The sequence below is a fragment of the Nicotiana attenuata genome, unplaced genomic scaffold, assembly GCF_001879085.1.
Source record: "Nicotiana attenuata strain UT unplaced genomic scaffold, NIATTr2, whole genome shotgun sequence".
Classification (NCBI taxonomy): domain Eukaryota; kingdom Viridiplantae; phylum Streptophyta; class Magnoliopsida; order Solanales; family Solanaceae; genus Nicotiana; species Nicotiana attenuata.
In genome coordinates, this window is record NW_017674112.1 from 72,941 (window position 1) to 92,729 (window position 19,789).

Here is a 19,789-nt window from a genome sequence, read left to right on the forward strand (position 1 = left end):
CCCAGTTTCTTCAATGCGAACGCGAAGGCCCTCTCGCGTTCGCGATGAACAAAATTTCCACAGACCAATTTTACTCTACGCGAACGCGTAGCACCAGACACGAACGCGATGCACTCCCAGGCCCTCTTACGCGAACGCGACTTCACCACCGCGAACGCGATGAATAACCAAGCTGGGCCCCCAGACTCCTCCTACGCGAACGCGGGGTCCCACCCGCGAACGCGATGACCAACAGAATCAGGCCTACGCGAACGCGGCCTATGCCATGCGAACGCGAAGGCAAAATTATGCCTGCAACAGCTGCTGAAAATCTGCAACACTCCAAGTCAAATTTTCTTCCGTTTGATCACCCGAAATCACCCCGAGGCCCCCGGGACCTCAACCAAAAACACCAACCTACCCCCAAAACATCATACGAACTTGTTCCAATCATCAAAACACGTCAAACAACACAAAAAAATCATCAATTCACCACGGATCCAAGCCTAAGTTTATCAAATTCTTCCGAAACTCACATTCGATCAAAAACCCAACCAAACGACGTCCAAATGACCTGAAATTTTACCCGCACATCCAAAATCGCCTGACGAAGCTACTGCAACTCTCGAAATTCCATTCCGACCCCCGGATCAAAATCTCACCTACCAACCGGAATTCGCCAAAATTCAACCTTCGCCAATTCAAGCCTAATTCTACACCGGACCTCCAAATTCAATTCCGATCGCACTCCTAAGTCACAAATCATCCCCCGAAGCTAACCGAATCATCGGAATTCACATCCGAGCCCTCTAACTATATAGTCAACTTCCGGTTGACTTTTTCCAAAACAAGCTTCCTTCTAAGAGGCTAAGTGCCTCATTTCCAACTAAAACCAATCCAATTCTACCCGATCACCTCAAATACCAGTACTGAAATATAGAGAAACATAATATGAGAAAAACGGGGCGGTAACTCACGTGACGACGGACCGGGTCGTCACATTAGAGATTCAAAAACATCTTCATCCTAAGGAATTATAAGATTCATATCAATTATGGTACTGCAATGAAAGAGAAGAGGAAATGCCAATGAAAGGGAAACGACAACTGATTTGCATTTCAAGCTAGAATTGGACGGAAAAGGGCCATGCACTAATAGTCATAACTATGGTATATTTAATTCGTTCCAGAAAGAAGGAAACGGAAGCAATACAAGGAAAGTAGAGAGATTCCACGGAAGTAATAATAAATAGTACTATTAATAAGGAAAGAGATAATCGGGTAGCTTTAAATTTTTGTTGTTTTTTAAGATGAAAAATGAGGATAAAAAGCAAAAAATTGAGAAAAAAGATAAATAAGTTTCCTTGCATACAAGAGGTGCCGCATCACTCTTCCATTGCCTTCTTTATATGTATATAGATTGTTGTCAATTTCGGCACTCGAAAAAGTTACAAAATTTATTGTCCTCATACCCTTTCCTCCACCTTATATAATAATTGCTATATGTAGGTCGCATGCTTTTATGATTTATCAACAATCAAATATTGAAAAATGTCAATGTTTTTAAAAGTTGCTAGAGTTGAGTTGCTCCTGTTGATAAGGGGGAAACAGAGAGAAATATAAAACTACGAATCGACTAAAAACTCGTGCTGAATTGGCTTCCGATTTGCATCCAACACGAACAAAAGTTGGTATCAGTTCGGTCATATTCTTTCCTTAATAAAACTCGTGCGGAATTGGATTCCAAATTGCTTCCAATAAATGTTTTAAAAGGCAGGGGCATGAGCCGAGCATTTTACCTCTTACGAGGCGAGGCATAAGCCCTGGAACATGGGGCGTAAGTCTCATGAATCTTAAATTTTACTAATTTTAAGATAGTATAAAATAGAAAATAATTATAAAAATTACATTAAAATCAAAAAATTATAATAAATAATCTATTTAAAATATTTATGAATTATAATTCAACTATGAATAATACGAAAAGTATGACATATATCATAATATGCAAATTAGTTGCAACGTCATTACAACTCAAACATCAAAAGTAATATATTCGATACGAAATCTTATATGTATCTCTTAAGGAATAATAAATCTTGAAAGAATTTCGATATTATAATTTGATATTTTTTTAAAATACTTCTTTTATTTAATATGCTTTCTATTTGAAAGAGAATTAATATAAAAATATAATTCANATATGCTTTCTATTTAAAATAAAATTTATATAAAAACATAATTTACAATTTAAATATGATTCTCTAGCATAATTTTTTTTTAAGTTTTAATAAGTTAATAAAGTGACACATAGTTCACCATACAATACTATGATCAAAGTTTTTCTTTTCTCGTTGTGGAACTGTTGATTGAAGGATAAACTTCATAATTTTCAGAGCTATTAAGCAACAAAAGTAATCAAAATCAAATACTAGAAAGATGAGGGAAGTTGCCTGCACGGTGATGAAAGACTACATATAATATGTCACCATAACAATGAGGTGGAAGAATCCAGTTCTATTAGTAATAAACAAAACGAATGATCAAGTATATTAAGAGAATCATGAACGATTATATAGGGGTGTACATAGGCCGGGTTGGTTAATTTGGATTTTTCAATTATCAAACCAAACCAATGGTGTCTCGGGTTTTTAAATCTATAAAACCAACCAAAGCATTAAAGTCGGGGTTTTCAAACTTGGTTTTTCTCGGGTTTTTCGGTTTTTCGGGTTTTTTCCCGGTATAGTCTTCATAGCAAAATAATATATAACTTTTTTTCCAAATATTTCTTTAGTCCTAGTAAGATACAACTATATAATGTATTTTCAAGAAAATAATACAATAATATGAGATAAGTCATAGCATTATACTAAATTCAATAACAAAGATAATAAAATTACATAAAGCAAATATTGCTAATTAATAAGCCATAATATTAATTAACATAATCTAAAAATACGATATAGGTCATACTAAAATAAGTATATATAGCTAATAAGTACTATTTAATTACATAACTAAACACTAAAGAAAAAGATAAACTAGGTTATGTATTTCATTATAAACCAATGTAAAACTAAAAAATAGGTCATTCCTATAGTGTTGAATTGAATTTCTTTTGTTTTAGCATTAGTATTGATTTGAACTTTGTTTGAGTTACTACATTTATGGGCTATAAAATTTATTATAATTCAAGAATGTTAAGTCCAAACTTGAAATAATACGTTAAAAGATAAAACTGTAAAAAGTTTAAGAAATATTTATAAAATTACACTATAATAAATATTTATATGTATAAAATATTTTTTAAAATTGTATTAATCCGGGTTGGTTTGGTTTCGGTTTGGCTTTATTTAGTTAAAATCTAACCAAACCAATTATGGTCGAGTATTTTTTTCCAATACCAAACCAAATCATATCCGGGTTTTTTTTCGGTTTGACATGGATTATCGGATTGGTGCGGTTTATCGATTTTCTTTATACTATGTACCTAGTTCAATTAGCAATAAACAAAGATAATAATTAAATATATCAAGAAAATCATGAACGTACAGGTAGTATCACAGGTGAAACTAATGACAAAAATTCGATAGGCAGGTGGGAATCTCATATATCTGAACTTAACCAGGTCAGGTCAACTATATATGTAGTGACCTAGCACTTGGATTTAAATAATAAGAAGTATTTAATTACAAGAAACTTGACTAAAAAGCTTTAGAAATGTATAGCTAGCCACGTTTTGGACACTACCATCTGAAAAGTCTGAAACCCAGTTCATTACAAACTTTTTAATTCTTCAAGTCATACTCCAGATTGATCTCGGCATGAGTTTAATCGTGGCATACTTACAGTGTATATAGTTATTTTACATCATCCAACATGAAAAATAGAGGGAAAAAATCTATTTATAACAAGATCAGATATATACATAGTACAGTAGAAAACTACTAGTAAAGATGCTGTCCTTGTAATATAAATTAAATAAGTACTACTCCATCCGTTTCAATTTATGTGAACATGTTTGACTGGGCACAGAGTTTAAGAAAAAAATGAAAACTTTTTGAATTTGTGGTCCTAAACAAGTCAAAAAGTGGTCCAGAGTATTTGTGTGGTTATAGAAGTTTCTCATTAAGGGTAGAATTGGAAGTTTAAGCTAAATTATTTCCAAATTTAAAAAATAGTCATTCCTTTTTAAACGGATCAAAAAGGAAATAGGTTCACATAAACTGAAACGAAGGGAGTACTAGTTTTTATAATAAAGGATCAACATATGTGCAAGAACATAAAATAATGCAAGTGTATACCTGTAGACAAACTGCAACCCCTAATCATGTGTATAAAGTATAAACAACTAAGAACTTGAAGATTCTTAGGTTTTTTATTTTTATTTTTGCTTAGCACGACCAATTGAGTACGCATCGATCTAAATTTTATTTCTTTCACACTTCTAACCATCTTCATTTATTACCTTGTTTTTTAATAGTACTGAAAAACGTTGATAATTGACTGAATTGTTTTCTATTTATAGAGTCCATAGTACTCTTGGCTCTTGGTGACAACTTGAGTTGTGCGTGCTGCTGACCATTTCATAAGTCGTCTTTGTGCCACGCAAATAATTCCAAGGACATTATGGCTATGGAGGTGGCGCAACACAACTGGAAGGAGACGGTGCCGGAGACGGCGGTAGAGGCGGAGGAGACGGTGGAGGAGGCACTTGTCGGACGTCGAAGTCGACGCACCGCCAACGATGGCGGTGATGCTGTCGATGGAGGTGATCTATCTAGCGAAGTTGATGAGGAAGAGGCCAACAAGGAGGAGCTTAACAATAGCAGCTACTTTGACAAGAATGGAGGTATGCAATCTTCAAACCCATGCATGTTCTACGTATATATATATATATAGGCTTTTACGTGAATAAAACTCAAGAATTTTATGCTTTCTTGCTTAGAGAGTAGTGACTGTTGGAATTTTAATTTATTGATTAATGTAACTATGTAAGATATCACTACTTCCGTATAAAGGAAATATTGGAGAATAATATTGTCATGATCCTTTAAGGAAACGTTTCATTCCATGACTGGATGCATCCTTTTTCTCCCTCGCGTTTATGTACTCGATTGTGACCTTCTATATTTTCTTTTTTAATTATGTTTGCTTTTCTGTTAATCTATATATTTAGGCTTTAATTTTCCTCAAAAAAGTACAGCTCTAAAGGAAGAGGATAAACTAGTTTTATATATCTTGGGACGATGACAATACCAGGCTTCTAAAAGGTTACAGTAATATATTTGTAACGAGTATTACTGTTTGGTTGGCTCAATAAAATAGCTTTTATCCACCTCCACTCCAGCCACCTTTTTGTTTTAGAAAAAACAAAATGAACTTAAAGCCTGTTTGGAGATAAGAAAAATTTTCCTTTTTTTCGAAATTTTTTTATTTTTTTTTCGAAAGCAGCGGTTGTTCATAAAATTTTCAATTATCACTTGAAGATGTATTTTGGAATTTTTCAAAATTTTGAAAAACTCAAAAAAACTATTTTTCAAAATTTTTACTCAGATCACTCACAAAAAAACTTCAAAAACAACCCAAAATTATATTCATGTCCAAACACAACTCTAATTTTCAAATACCATTTTCACTTGAAATTTTGTTTCACTTTTTTTTTTTTTTTGGAATTTTACAATTATGTCCAAACGCCCACTTAGTTTTATCAGTTTCATGGAGAAGCCTGCCTATATTCATATCACGTTTCCATTTATTTTAAGACATTTCAAAATATGTGAAATCATTTTAATAATGGTATTATTTACGGAGTATAAAATTTTTATAATTTCTTAAAATTCATTTAACTAATTTGATTAAATTTTGGTAAGATGCGCTTTTCCACTAAATCAATTTTCAACTTGTTATTTTGATTTTTTTCTTCCACTATATATACCGGTAAAGTACAGAAGTCAAATTTCATTAAATTCATAACAAGTTGTGTCACAAAAATAAAGGTATAAAACTAAGAGATATCTTTAAAAAAAACTCAAGTCACCTATCCTCTTTGGTATGAAGCTTTCGTTTAGAAAAAGAAAAATCCACGTCAACTATCCTATTAGGGTTAAGGAGTTAAGTTGTCAAATTAAGCTATACCACGATATACGTTAGAAACTTGTTCATGTTATGAAAATTCAATTGAAAAATATATCAGAAATTAATTGGCAATTGGCATATTAGGGGTTGAAGTACAGTCTATTCGTGAGGTGGAGGAGTAAGGAAGGATTCATCTCGATTCTTTACGGTCCATTCTATCCAAAACTAATTAATAAAAAACTTGTTGGTACAATACAAATTATTTTTCAGGAAAATGCTTTTTCACAATAAAATTATTAATTTAGTATTTGGTTACCAAAGATCAAAAGAGAGGAAATAACTTTGATCGCGTATTAAGAAAGGTATTTATAACTTCAAATTTTATTTTCATATTAATTGTTCAAAATTAGCATTTAAACATTACTATCAAATTTTAATATTCGAAAATTTCATCTCAATAATATTACCCGATTTTCTAATATTATTATAACTTTTTTATATATTGTTTTTCAAGATATACTTTTCACCCATCTATCAAGAAAGAACCATAGAAAAAAAATCCTTCTGAATGATAAATGACTTTCGTTTAACCAAACAAGTTAAATTTCCAAATTCATCATCCATCCTGTAGAAGAAAATGAGAAAGGAAAAGAGAAAAATTAAAGAAAGAGAAGAAAGAATGTGTTCAGTCTGCGGGGCCCAAAACAAAGATGAAAATTCCCTCCTAATTTTCTTCGATTAATTTTACAAATGGTCATATAACTATGGCTTTTTTTCTCTAAAATCATAAAACTTTGTTTTCTCACACAAAAGTTATATAATTATGATTTTTTTTCACTAAAGTCATATAACTTTGTTTCTCAAGCAAAAATCATATAACTATGAATTTTTTTCTCTAAAGTCATATAAATTTGTCTTTTTACACAAAAATCATATAACTATGATTTTTTTTACTAAAATCATATAATTATGTTTTCTCGCACAAAAATCATAAAACTATTACGGAAAATATAAATTTTCACTAGTATTTTCTTATTTTGTAGATTTTTATTTTCTTATTTCCAGTCTAATAAATAATAATCAAATTAAAATAGGAATGACTCAACCCGACCTGCAGACCCAACCTACCAAATACTCATATATATAAATTAAAAGTTGGGTCATTCCTATTACTAAAAGTGAATTCGTTCCTCATAAAAAATTCAATTTAGAAAACACGAGATTCTGACAAAAAAATAAAGAAATAAAAGATATAATTAAAGAGCACTTGAAATAAAAAATACTATAAATTTGAATAAAAATCTCGAAAAGAAAAATAAACAATAGAAGTAACATGTTTTGAAGGATTTACTATTCGCTTTTAGTATTATTTTAATTTATACATATGAGTATCGGGTCGGGTGGGCCAGGTCGGGTTGAGTCATTCCTATTTTAATAGAATTATTATTTATTAGTTAGGTTGAAAATAAGAAAATAAAAAACTACAAAACAAGAAAATACTAGTGAAAAATTATATTTTCCGACCACTATAATTTTTATGTGAGTTAGTAAAAGTTTTATGATTTTTGTGTAAAAAAATATAATTATATAATTTTGGTAAAAAAAATAGTTATATTTTTGTACGAAAAGGTAAAGTTATATGACTTTAGTAAAAAAAAATTTGTGCCAGGGAAATTAGCCCAATTTTCTTCTCTTGTACCAAATTTATAAACTGAACAACCGATCATCACCCTCCCGCCTCCGGCGAACTGCGATTTTCTGGTAGCTTAACAGCGCCGCAGCGTAATCTAGGAGGATATTAGAGAATGACTTACTCGTAAGTCGTAAGCTCTGTTGTTATTGACTGTTTCCTCCGACTCGCTGTGGCATTAGAGGCCGTCGTACTAGTGAACATGAAATTCTTAATGGCTTTATTCTCGCAGATGTAGCATTAGATGCCTCTCTAATTCATAGACTCATAGTATTGTTTTTGTTCAAACACAGTTTGACTGACTCATCTATTAAGTTTCTTTCCCACTCAATTTTAAAATGAGCTCCTAATTCTGGAGTTTTAATGTTTATAAAAATTGCAACAAATTTATCAACCTTCTTTACTTAAAGCATTTCCTTCCATTTTCACGGTAGAGGTCAGTAATAGCAGAATTTCGGTATTACTCTAATTGAATATATATATATATATATCAGTAATAGCAGAATTTTGGTATTACTCTAAATGAATATATATACGAGAACAGTACCTTAGTTTTCCTATTAATGGTTTAGATGGGCGTGTCTATCATATCGGGGTTATTGACTTATTGTCTAACATTGTCATGCCAAATTTTGTTAAAGGACATAAAAGTATGATTTCTTCTTGTTTAAATCTTAAAATTGGCTCTCTTATTATCTTAGAATTAACGCTAGTGTATGACATTGCAAGTAAATGTTGCATATGCGAAGAGGCCTAAAGCTGCTAAGTTGTGTTCCTCACATGATGTACTGTTATACTGTCCCCAGCAGGTATTGAGAACTTGGCTGCCAATTTAAAGACGATAGACTTTCAGAAGGTTCTAGACGGTGTTATCAATGGTAATGAGACGGGAAATGCTAAGGCAGAAATTCTTTCTGGTGTATGTCTTCCACCTTCACTAGGACATGGTTCACAGGATGAGACGGGAAATGCTAAGGGCAAATTTCTTTCTGGTGTATGTCTTCCACCTTCTCTAGGAAATGATTCACAGTCAAGTGCTTCAGTCACGAAAGGAAGTGAAAATGAAAGAATCGTTGAAGAGGAGGAAGTCGTCGAGTTGGAGTTCTTTGACACGGCAGCAGTTGATAAGCTACACACACATAATGCATACTGTCCTAACTGCAGTTCTCGTATAACCAAGGTTGTCCTCCGAAGGGTAAAGCGGGAAAGAAGGATTTCAGTAGAAACTGATGATCGTCAGGATCTACTTGGATGCTTGTCATGCTTCAGCATCTTCGTCCGTATAGGTATATTTTCCATGTTTTATGTTCTTTTGACTTCTGAATATCCCGTCTAAGTGTACTAGATGTACAGCTATGTTACTATTTAAAATGTCGATTCATTTGTTGTCCTTGTGTTTGATGACAACATGATGAAGATCAGTGAGCTCAAACTTTTAGTATAAGTCAGGGAAGAAAAAGAGATGTCAAGTAGGGATGAATGATCATGGATCTGAATTGTTTAAAAATGGGAAAGTGAAATTCTGTGTTTCAACAGCATTTGTCTTACAGTCATTGCACTGTATACCGTTACGAGGTTTTCTTTATGTCTAAGCGCCTTTTTTCGTTTTTAATGTTTTTTCCTCCAGCAAATTTTGACGTGGGTATTTTGAGTCATATAAGAACAGACTTTTAGGTTTTGTCCACCCCTCAGTAACAACACGGAAAAACTTGAGCGGTAACTAGCATTTATCATTGCATACATAGTTTTGGCAAGATTGTTCATCTGCAGTTTATTTGTAGTGTGAAGTTTTAAGATGATACTTTGAATTGATTTGGTGAAACTCATTCTATCTATGTGAGCTTTCACTATTTAATCACCTATCCATAATAAGTTAATCTATATTACTCATTTTCATTTTGTTGACTTCCCTAAAAACTGCAAACTTACGAATTTACAAGTGTAACTCTAATTTATAAGTGCAGTCATTTTTGAATATACATTTCATTTAGAGTACATGTATCTCACAATTTTCCACACATGATGACTAGTTTAACATTTCTTATAACTGTATGCAGAATTCAGATGCCTGTTCAATTTATGCAGGAAAGAAGCTCAATCCGTTCCCGCTTTTTGGAAGTGGAGGAGGAAACTCTGTGCCTTCTGGTTCTGCAACTGAAGAGGGAAAGCCAGTTCCAAATGAAGGTATTTAGTCTAGTTACTTTATGCACTTTGACTCGTCCTTTTGCTTTCAGTAGGTGTTTTGACTGTCATGCATGATTATTCAGTCGTTTTGCACAGCTTTCTAGTTCAGATAACTGATTTATTTACATTAGCACCATTGAAGGAAAGAAATGATGCTAAAGATAGTAGACATTTTCTTTTTCCTTCACTCTTGATGTGTAGTTTGACCATTTGTGATATTTTAATGCTGAGCAGAAGGGTGCTTTGATCTGCATTGGTTTCTTCGCAAGAGAAAAGTTACGGATGGAAGAAAGTTAACTGAGCCAGGTGGTGTTCTCTAATAGTTTCTTAACTAATACAATCACATATTGTTCCTTTGCTATAGCTGATCAAACTGCATACATTCTATACAGTTCCTTTCAAACCAATCAGAAATTGTTTCTTTGGTGACAGAGTACAAACATTATAACCTTTTCCCATGTTTTAAGTAAATTACTTTGGCTTCATAAGATCATCATGGTCTGTTTTCTAGGTGCAGGCTTGTTAGCTATGTGCCTATGTCTACTATTATCTATATTGATCGAATATGGCTTTGGGCACATTGACACGGGTGTGAATCTAGAAACCGGATTTCATCACCTAAATCTCTGGATTCTGGTATACCAATAGAAGTATGGATATGGGTGTTAAGATACAACCAATAAATCTATATTCTGACATATATAAGTATATGTTCCGAGATATAATTGATGTTATTAAATTAAAGCTAGTATAATTTTTTTTTTTGGTAAACACATAATATTTTGTTCATAAGTTATCTCGTATAATAGCAAAATGTTCTAGTACTTTATATGAAATATATATTATATGAGATAAACCAAAAATCAAGTCAAAATACGTTATCAACCTGAACTTCTTGGTAATAGGTGTAGTCAAAGCTTCAATGATAGGTTGAAGAAATCTGGTGTGGATTCCACACCTACACCCGCACCCAAATCATGTCGGATTGACATTGACATGGGTGCAACAAGAACTTTGAAGGATCTGGGCAACATGGCCTTCATTACTAAGACCACTCAACTCTTCGAATATACTGTCCTTTTCTACCTTGCACTCTCTTTCTTGCCCCTCCTCCACAAGTGCAACACAGAAAAATCAAAAAACTTCTAACTAGTGCCGACATACTAAGTGCAAAAACTTTTGTAGATTACATAAGTTTTAAAATCGAAGGGCTATTATCAAGCAGTTTATGGGGGACAATGCACTGCTTAGCTTCTCAAGCCTATATGTCTAACATTGTTAAATAATCTTGATATTGTTCTTTACCTGACCTATGTCACTCTCAATATTCGTGTAACAAGAAAAGATCTTGACCAAGCAAACAATAGTACTGATTTGGGTTCATCTCATAATCCGTTTGAACCATCAGCTGGGCATAACACTCATCCTTTTCCAAATGGAAGACAACCATCAGCCAAAGACGATGCAGCTGACCATAATTCCCCAACCGCTAAGAAACCTTCAGGAACTCCTCCAGCAGAAGGACCCACACATCCCGGCAGTATTTTTGATCTTGGAGAGGAAGGTAATGCAATTGAAGAGAAGAACTAATTCTCCTTACTACACTATTTTCTATCTTTATGGAGAAACTTTCCTGCTTTTGTGTTTGTTGCTCAACTTTCTCTTTAAGCCAGTTTCTACTTTTGAACATCTTGGTTTGTGTTTTCCATGTCCAAGGCCAGAAGTTCTACATGTACTCCTGTACTTCTCGAAAGTACGGTGAGCAGAAAACTTTTCCTTATATCTCTTTTCTTTCTACTTATCATTGGGAAACTACAAATTTTGCAGGTGGCTTCATTCCTGGGTCAATGCCTTCAAAGAAACCACCAAGTGAAATTAAAGAGAACAAAGGTGATAGTGCTGGAAAATATGTAGCAAAACATTTGTATTCCAGTACTTGTGTGGTCCATCAGATTTTTCGTATCCACTATGTTTATCTTTTCATCTAGTAGTCGCCCTAATTGGCCAGGGAGGGATGTGGTCATATCTTACACCAGTATTTCATGAAAAATCACACATGGCATTTGAATCTTATTAATTTCAGCATCTCTAGCTGTATTTGAGTCGAAAATGTTCAAAGTTCTTTCCTGTTGCGAAGCATTAGAGCTTAGGTGTTCATGAAATGTTAAAAAGTTTGTAGGGAAATATGTTTTGATAAGTAGCTATATAATGCAGGAGATGATTGGCGAATTCCTATGGATGACACAGGAGCTTCATCATCAACTGCAGATTACGGCAGTACACAAAGACCAGTACTTCCAGTTGAAGTTAAAGATTCCAAATCAGTGGAGATTGTAAAATGCATAGTATATGGAGGTTTAATAGAGTCAATTACAAGCTTGGGTGTGGTTTCCTCTGCAGCTGCTTCCGATGTTGACACAAGTAAGTAACTGAGACCTTTTTTTATGTTTAACTCTTCAATCTTCATTATCTTGGTTGGTTACTCCAATTGTAATCTAGGAGCTCTTTGTGAGAGTAATGAAGGATCTGTCACTTTAAAATATTAGAAGCATTATCTTTAAGGTTTATGTTTCTAGACCAAAGACATAATGTAATGTTCTTTATTGGTTAGAGGTGACTTCTGCGGATAGTGCTGATGCTTGTGACAAAGCTACTACACGTGAAAAACCAAGGCTTCTAAATCGTCTCTCTCCTAAAATCTTGACAGAATAAGAATGGCTTACTTATTGATTTATCTTGATACTGCAGTGAAGATCGTAACTATTGGAGTGGCAAATCTTATAGCTGGATTTTTTGTCATTTGTCAAAATGTGAGTATTCCAGTTCTGCTTTACAGTTGCTGACTGTTTCTTTCTACCTTCGATTCTCCTTCTGCTTTAGTTCTTGCTTCTTAATCTATTCTCAAATAAAATGGAAATTTGCAGTTGGTAGACTTGAAGTATAATGTTGGAGGAGGTTCCAATCTTAGTGATCAAGCAGATCGATACGGAGAGCTACTTGGCAAAAGAAAGCATTTCCTACTTCATGCTACTTTTGCCCTGTTATCATATTTTGTATTTGGCCTTGTCCCACCAGTAGTATATGGCTTCACGTTTCGTAAGAGTGACGACAGAGACTACAAGCTTATAGCAGTTGCAGCGGCTTCTCTTCTGTGCATTATCATACTTGCTGCTGCAAAGGCTTATACACAAGGAGCAAATAAGTTCAGTAGATACTTCAAGACTATTGTGTCCTATGTTACAGCTGCAGGTATGGCCTCGGGTGTTGGTTATGCAGCAGGCCATTTAATTAAGAGGCTCATGGATCACTTGGGATGGTTTGACTCAAACCCTGCACCCTCTCTTTTTTCCCCCGAGATGATTTCACAAAATCCAGTCTGGGCATCCTACTGACATCTTCTCCGTGTTGTTAATTCTTCTGTATTTTCCTCTTCGTTCTTTGTAAGCTTTTCGTACCTCTGAGAATTTGGCTGTTTCCTTTGGGAATTTTGAGTGAGCGAGTGAGTTTTGTATTGGTATTTGGTTGTTCCTACGTGATATTCTGATGATGTTTTTGTAGCCCTGCTTGTGCTATTCAACTCTGATATTCTGATGATGTTTCTGCTCGGGCTAATTGATTTGAATTATCTATTTGAGTAAAATTAAATATTTATATCAAGTTATCCTTATTAATCACAATCATTATAACTGAAATCCAACTTGCTCATAAAGAACTGGAACAGTTTACTGTAATGATCGTATCAAATAAGAAAGGGAAATACCAAAAAAGGAAATGCAGAGAGAATCAAGGTTTTCTCAGGTAGTGAATTTCCATCATTCATCTCAAACACGGAGTGCTTATATTAATTAGTTCATGTTTAAGAACCTTTGGTAATTTTGATGCGAAATAATGGAATGAGATGTAAGAAAGACTTCCATTTTATGAGTGCATACTATATTGAATACATACGGTTTGACACTTAAAGTTGCTACGATTTTTTCATTTAGACACCTCAAGTAGGCCTTATTCCGATTGAACACTTGTAGTAGACTCAAAATATACCAATCGGACACATCTCGCTAACATGGTTGATAGCGTGAGTTGCAAACCAATTAGCAAAAAAGAAAGATCCTTTTGCCTCTTCCAATGATACGAACATTTATGTGACTGACTAAAATTGTATCAAGGCATAAATCTATATAGATTACCGAAAAAGTTAAAAACTTGTGAATTGCACTCCATAACACGCCTAATTTTACTGTGTAAGTCTGTTACATAAAGATAGGCACGAACTAAAGACTAATTACTGTGCAGTATTCATTTCTTTTACTTTGTCACCTAACAAGAACGATAAACAGCCATGGCGCAGTCTTTAGCTAGCAAAAGTGCCGTTGGACTCTTGTTAAAGATACCACTGAAATCTTCTTCTGCAACATGAAGTGCATAAAAAGACATACAAAACCCAGACAAGATCAATATACCTTGAATTTAGCACCTACTATGATGGCCCTTATTCCGTCCCTACACAGTGTATTACTATCGGCCCTACCAAGCAACATCTACCTATACCAGCTCGATCAAGAGATAGGGAGGGATTGAAATCAGTTTTGTTCTTTGTATTCAATAAGTATTGCATGACCTGATTAAATCAAATAACAGTGGGTTGCGGGAGGGTCCTTTTAACTAGATGACTCGTCGGATAGTTGGAGGGGGGCTTCCTTGGAAAAAAGAACTTAAATTATAACTGTTTCAGTCTCATAGATCCTCTGCTGTATAGCAGAAATTATTAGACTGCCTATACCAAAATTTTCTTCTTGTTCTTGGATTTCCTTTGCACATGTAGTCACATTATATAGTTACAGTGTAAGCCCAAAAAAAGGAGAGCTTGACTTAAAGAATGAATTTATCTAAAGTTTGTAAATCAGAAATTCCATCTTGGTGATGAATTTACAGCACTTTGACGAGGTCTAGTTGGTGGCTCTAAGCTGTTTCGTCTAATTGGTGGCTCTAAGTTGTTTCTTTTCTTCATGATTGAAGACACTGTTGGGCTGTAATAGTCATTGCTCCTTTGTGAAGTTGCTCCTTGGGAGTAGACCTTTCTTCCTTGCATACCGCTCCTTTGTTGTTCTAGCATTGCTCGACGAGCACCCGAATTATTTTGGACTGTTCCCCACCTATTGTAGTTCACACAACTTTGGCTCCTCCCTACTTGCTGAAACCTTCCCTCTCTTGGACTTGGAATATTTCGGCTTTCAGCAGTTTCAGCAGAGTACATTGTTATCTGTCCATCACTGCTGTATCCATTTTCCATTTCCAACATCTTTATAGGAGAAGAACTTGATTGAACTTCACTCTGGACCCCGTTTACGGATCCAGTTGAAGCAATCTCAGCATCTGCCACCGGGTTGGACTGCCACATATCATTTGGTTTGTCTTCTCTTACTGGCTGCTGCAAGGGAGGTTTGTTGACAAAATTTTCACCAAAGCTGGATGTGATTTTTCTGGCAGGTTGAGCCGAATCAGGAAATTTGGCAATCCTTGGTGGGAAGTTAATATTCAAAAGCTGGATGTGAGTACCTTCCTTCTTCCTAACTGGTACTGAAGTTAAATTTGGTGACTCGTAAATTTCAGGAGTTCGAATTCCATGTACAGCATGAGGATCAGTAGTTAATGCTTCGTCTTCCATATTAGTTGCAACGGCAGAACAGCTTGGTCCAGAGTGCTCTCTAGGCTTTGACAATCGGTTCGATGATGATGGAGTCTCTCCATTTTCAGCTTCAGTTGACTTAAAAACACGCCTCATTGTGAAGGAAGCACATGAATGCTCACTCTTTTGACCAGCTGACATTAACCGAATTATTGGTAACTTGGGTTTATTGATGTCGTCAAGGTTTCCCTCCCAATGCTGGTTTAACCAGTCACATATGATGGGGATGGGTATACCGAATTGCATGGGACAGACCTTCTTTGACGATGAAGAGGATGGTGAAGCGGATGACGATTTTGAGTGTGAGGATGTTGCAAGCTTCATAGGGTCACATACAATGAACGCAAGATTGCCATGAACATCAAAACCAGCAGTACCTGGGCTCCAACTTATGCCATCAGTTGACAGCTTTATAAGATTATCAGTCGCTATTACTACTTTTCCTTCACCAACAGTCAACTCTTTTTTCTCGCTATACCCAAGGAGGTAAACCACATTACCCAGCTCCAGACTAGGTTTGGAACAGGTTTTAAGGTAGTGAGGCTGCTGAACATGTGCATTTGCGTCTCCATCCATGACATCAAGGCCCACTATTGTCAGATCTAATACAGAACTGGTAATAAAGAATCTGCAAACAAATGGGTACATAATCAGATGCATAAAATTGAAGCAGCTAGAAGAAAGCAGAACTTGTGTTAACAATGAGCAAAAATATAAAGGACTTGAATGCACAAAAGCATTCACTCATCAGAAAGCAAAATAATTTTAGAACGTATTGAATGTAACAAACTAGCGGAGTGCCAAAATGCAAAAAACTTCTAAATTATCATCGCAGCCAATTGATTTCGAACCTTTTATGATGCTAAGCAGGTAGGAAGAGCAAACTGAGCATTCTCCCCCACCCCAAACCCTAAAAGCTGCTTATTTTACGCTACTGTGCAATCACTTTTAGCTCAGATACTTCTTTTATGCTTTACAGTTCAGGAGGCACGTAGAGGTAGACTGCCGTATACCAATTTTCCATTCAACTCCAAAATGTCGCATCATATTAAAATTTAAAATATTTTGTTGCTAACACATAACAGCCTGTAAATTATATTCCAACCTGATTTAAGCTAATTAATCTTGAGTTGGTAGAACCAGCATAAGAAATAAAACAAGTGACTTTTGTATATCTGCAACTTTTTAATTCATTAGACATTATTTGAATCCAGAAGCGTCAACAACTTATGATGATCTTATAGTCTAAGTTGCTCGGAAGCAGCTCGAAATCTAGATAAGCCTAGATTTTCAAGAAAGCATCACATTCTAGTAAACTATTTTGCACATGATGATACTTCATCCTATCCATCAAGTTTCTCCATCTCTCTGTGACATAGATCACACCACGCAAAACTTGATTCGCACGGATTTCTCAACTTTGTTTTCAATATGCTACACGTATTGTTAAGCTGCTTTCTTTTCCTATAGATTAAACCAGTGTACACACACAAGCAAGCAACCAGTTCCGTTCTGCAAATTGTACATCAGTCATGACCCATCTGATAACCTCCATTTTGGAACACCAAAAAGGGCAGCCCGGTGCACAAAGCATCTCGCATTCCCGCATGATCTGTGGAAGGGCCGCACCTCAAAGGGTATGAAGTAGCCAGTCTACTCTAATGCAAGTATTGGTGGCGGCTTCCACGGCTCGAACCCGTACCGTTGCTCCAACTAGCTTACCAGATATCATAAATTCATAATTGCGTTAATTAAAAATAAGTTAACAAAATCGTCAGTTTTCTTGAAGTGTCTAAATCAGAAAAGCACTACTAGTAAACTTCAATAATGTGATCGATTAAGTTGGACTAGGAAATCTCAATCTCAAATCCATATCTAATTTTACGATATACTAAAGTTTGACAACCTTGTTCGTATTATTTATGTTAACTTCAAATTTCTGCGACCCTAGGAACAAGAAGCTCCACAAAACAATCATCAGAAGCACACAGTACATACAACTTTGTCGTAGAAGCTTGACCAACTATTTATGAAACTCCAACATCTTTTCCTTAATAGTTAATAGACAAACTAATTACTAACATGTGTCCGGTGATGCTAATTATCCCTTTTGATAACATCAGTGCTGGTAAGCTTTTTATTTTATTCATTTTCCCTCTATAGGATGGTACAGGCCAAATTCAAAACACAAATACAAACTTATAAGCTTCTGCCTTCTGCTAGTATGAAGCAATTCCATGCATTAACAATGAAAGAGGCTTAATAGAAAAAAATCAGGCAGAACATTGACCATTTTTCTGCTGAGTTAGGTACTTAGCAACAGCTTCCATCATGATAACAAAAGCTTGAATACTAACAAATGAAACATTAGCAGCTGCTTCTTCCTTGACCTCGTACTCAATTGTGGCTTTGGTGATGCATGTTGTTTCATCCTTTTCTATGATATCAAAGCGGACCAGAAAGAATGTGAATCCGTGATCGAGAAGCCCACCTTCCACTGCCATAGCTACTTTGACCCGCTTCTCATCATCCACAACGATAAATTTTTCCTTAGCACAGGTATACAGCGGAGTTCCCGGTGGAAAGGTTAGTTTGAGGACTGTCCCAACACCGCCATCGCCTTCAATTATGTCAACTTTGTGTAGGATATGTGGGAGCTCTTTGACCACAATATCGGCCAGTTGAAGCGTGCCATAGACCTTCCAAGCTTCACTGGCAGCCGCAGCTACTTCAATCTCTTCAGAAACCGTTCCGAACATAATTTTTGGTGGTTCTAAGACTACTAATTCTAGGCGGAAGAAGCAATAAAGAGAAAAGCCTTAAATTACTGAATATGCTCTTTCATGCACCTCTCTAAATATATATAAAGGCTACAACTAAAATGGTCTCAAATTCCACATCAAGACAAAGGTGCACACAAAGAGAATATAGATTCATAGATTCCAAAAACTGTAACAGCCGGCCGGCCGGCCAGTTATTCAATGCCTTTTTAGTAACAACCAACATTTTGCTCAACTATGCTGGCCTAAACAACTAACTAAGTTTATAAGTAGTAATCTAATTAACAGAACCCATAGACAAAGGTAAAGCTTTTATCTTTAGAAACAACACTACAATAATAGTAAGAAGAAAACTAGTAAAAAGGGAAAGGGGGCAGGACCTGTTAGGGAAAAGGGAAGAAGCGACGCCGTTTTGAAGTTGGATCTCAGCAGCTTCAGCAGCAGCAACAGAAGGGAGAATAAGGTGAGTAGTGAGCAAAAGATTCCTGTGAATCAAGAAACCAGTGCCACTAGCAGCTATGTGGGCCATAGAAGGACCTTTAGTAGAAAAAATAGAAGCTTTCATTCTCTCAGACTTGCCACCTCCATTACAGAAACACCAAGTATCTACCAAAACCCCCATTTTTGGTTTTTGGGGTAATTTTCGTTTCAACAATAATGGGGTAATTTTAGATCCAGAATTAAAAGCTAAAGTTGCATTTTTCTTTTAGCAAGCAATGTGTGTCTTTCTGCTGTATCATTGATAGAGTAAAATACTACAGAGAGGAGTTTTGGTTATTTTTTAGCTGTTGTTTGCAGAAAAATGGTGTGACAAGAAGCTTAAAATGGGACCTTTGTTTGTTATCCTAAGTACAGGAGAAAATGTAATGTCTTGTCCGGCAAAGGAAGAAGACGAGACTAGAGTGAAACAGGGCTAATTCTCGGGGTCTTTTTCTTTCTTTTTTATTATTAGGGAGGGTTTTCGGAATATTTATGGACAAAATATAAATAAATATTTGAAGCTCCATTTTATAAAAAATTTAACTTAGAAAATACTACAACATTTTTGGATTTTTTTGGGTAACTAATTTAATTTTATTAATCACCAAAGAAATATTTACAATTTCACAGCTAAGCTCACACAGCTAGCTATCTCATTAAGTGACTATAGGATACTGCCCAGTAAAATGTTATATCAATATCATACCTAATTAAATTCGATATGGTTCGGTTTTTCTCCTTTCGACTTCGGTTTATTCGGTTCAGTAACTTCTGTTTATTCATTTTGAATACTAACTAGTGCGTAGAGTCATAAACTGTAATATTCTTAATTAAAGTACTCAAAAGTACAAAACTAAAAATGTTTGTTGACAAATGTTTTGTCCAAAACAAGCAAATATTACCCGAGAGTGAG

The 19,789-nt window shown here is 35.0% G+C and overlaps 3 protein-coding genes across 4 annotated transcripts; 1 reads left to right on the top strand and 2 right to left on the bottom strand.

Moving 5' to 3' along the window:
• Positions 1-4,513: 4,513 nt before the first annotated feature.
• On the top strand, positions 4,514-13,542 carry LOC109218020 (membrane protein of ER body-like protein). Of its 2 annotated transcripts, none has more exons than XM_019382336.1 (9): positions 4,514-4,830; positions 8,553-9,032; positions 9,832-9,930; positions 10,165-10,236; positions 11,339-11,494; positions 11,758-11,820; positions 12,145-12,351; positions 12,679-12,740; positions 12,855-13,542. In XM_019382336.1, the coding sequence occupies exons 1-9, from the start codon at positions 4,608-4,610 to the stop codon at positions 13,320-13,322; spliced, it is 1,830 nt and encodes a 609-aa protein (XP_019237881.1). In that variant the 5' UTR covers positions 4,514-4,607; the 3' UTR covers positions 13,323-13,542. The 2 variants fall into 2 exon arrangements, with proteins under 2 accessions (XP_019237881.1, XP_019237882.1); XM_019382337.1 differs by having other exon boundaries at positions 8,556-9,032.
• A 1,136-nt stretch (positions 13,543-14,678) lies between these two features.
• On the bottom strand, positions 14,679-19,320 carry LOC109218018. The gene is made up of 2 exons (XM_019382334.1): positions 18,777-19,320; positions 14,679-16,244 (listed from the first exon to the last, which is right to left on the bottom strand). Exons 1-2 carry the CDS (start codon positions 19,016-19,018, stop codon positions 14,831-14,833), a joined length of 1,656 nt encoding a protein of 551 aa, XP_019237879.1. The 5' UTR covers positions 19,019-19,320; the 3' UTR covers positions 14,679-14,830.
• Positions 17,396-18,766, bottom strand: LOC109218019 (S-norcoclaurine synthase 2-like). Its single transcript, XM_019382335.1, has one exon. The coding sequence runs from the start codon at positions 18,373-18,375 to the stop codon at positions 17,890-17,892; it is 486 nt and encodes a 161-aa protein (XP_019237880.1). The 5' UTR covers positions 18,376-18,766; the 3' UTR covers positions 17,396-17,889.
• Positions 19,321-19,789: the final 469 nt, after the last annotated feature.

Coding starts and splice junctions, on each gene's coding strand:
- LOC109218019 (XM_019382335.1), bottom strand. CDS start 18,375: ATGTTCGGAACGGTTTCTGAAGAGATTGAAGTAGCTGCGGCTGCCAGT.
- LOC109218020 (XM_019382336.1), top strand. CDS start 4,608: ATGGCTATGGAGGTGGCGCAACACAACTGGAAGGAGACGGTGCCGGAG. Junction 4,831..8,552: donor CTACTTTGACAAGAATGGAG/GTATGCAATCTT, acceptor TACTGTCCCCAG/CAGGTATTGAGAACTTGGCT. Junction 11,821..12,144: donor TGAAATTAAAGAGAACAAAG/GTGATAGTGCTG, acceptor TATATAATGCAG/GAGATGATTGGCGAATTCCT.
- LOC109218018 (XM_019382334.1), bottom strand. CDS start 19,018: ATGGGGGTTTTGGTAGATACTTGGTGTTTCTGTAATGGAGGTGGCAAG. Junction 16,245..18,776: donor TCTTCCCTTTTCCCTAACAG/GTCCTGCCCCCT, acceptor ATTTGTTTGCAG/ATTCTTTATTACCAGTTCTG.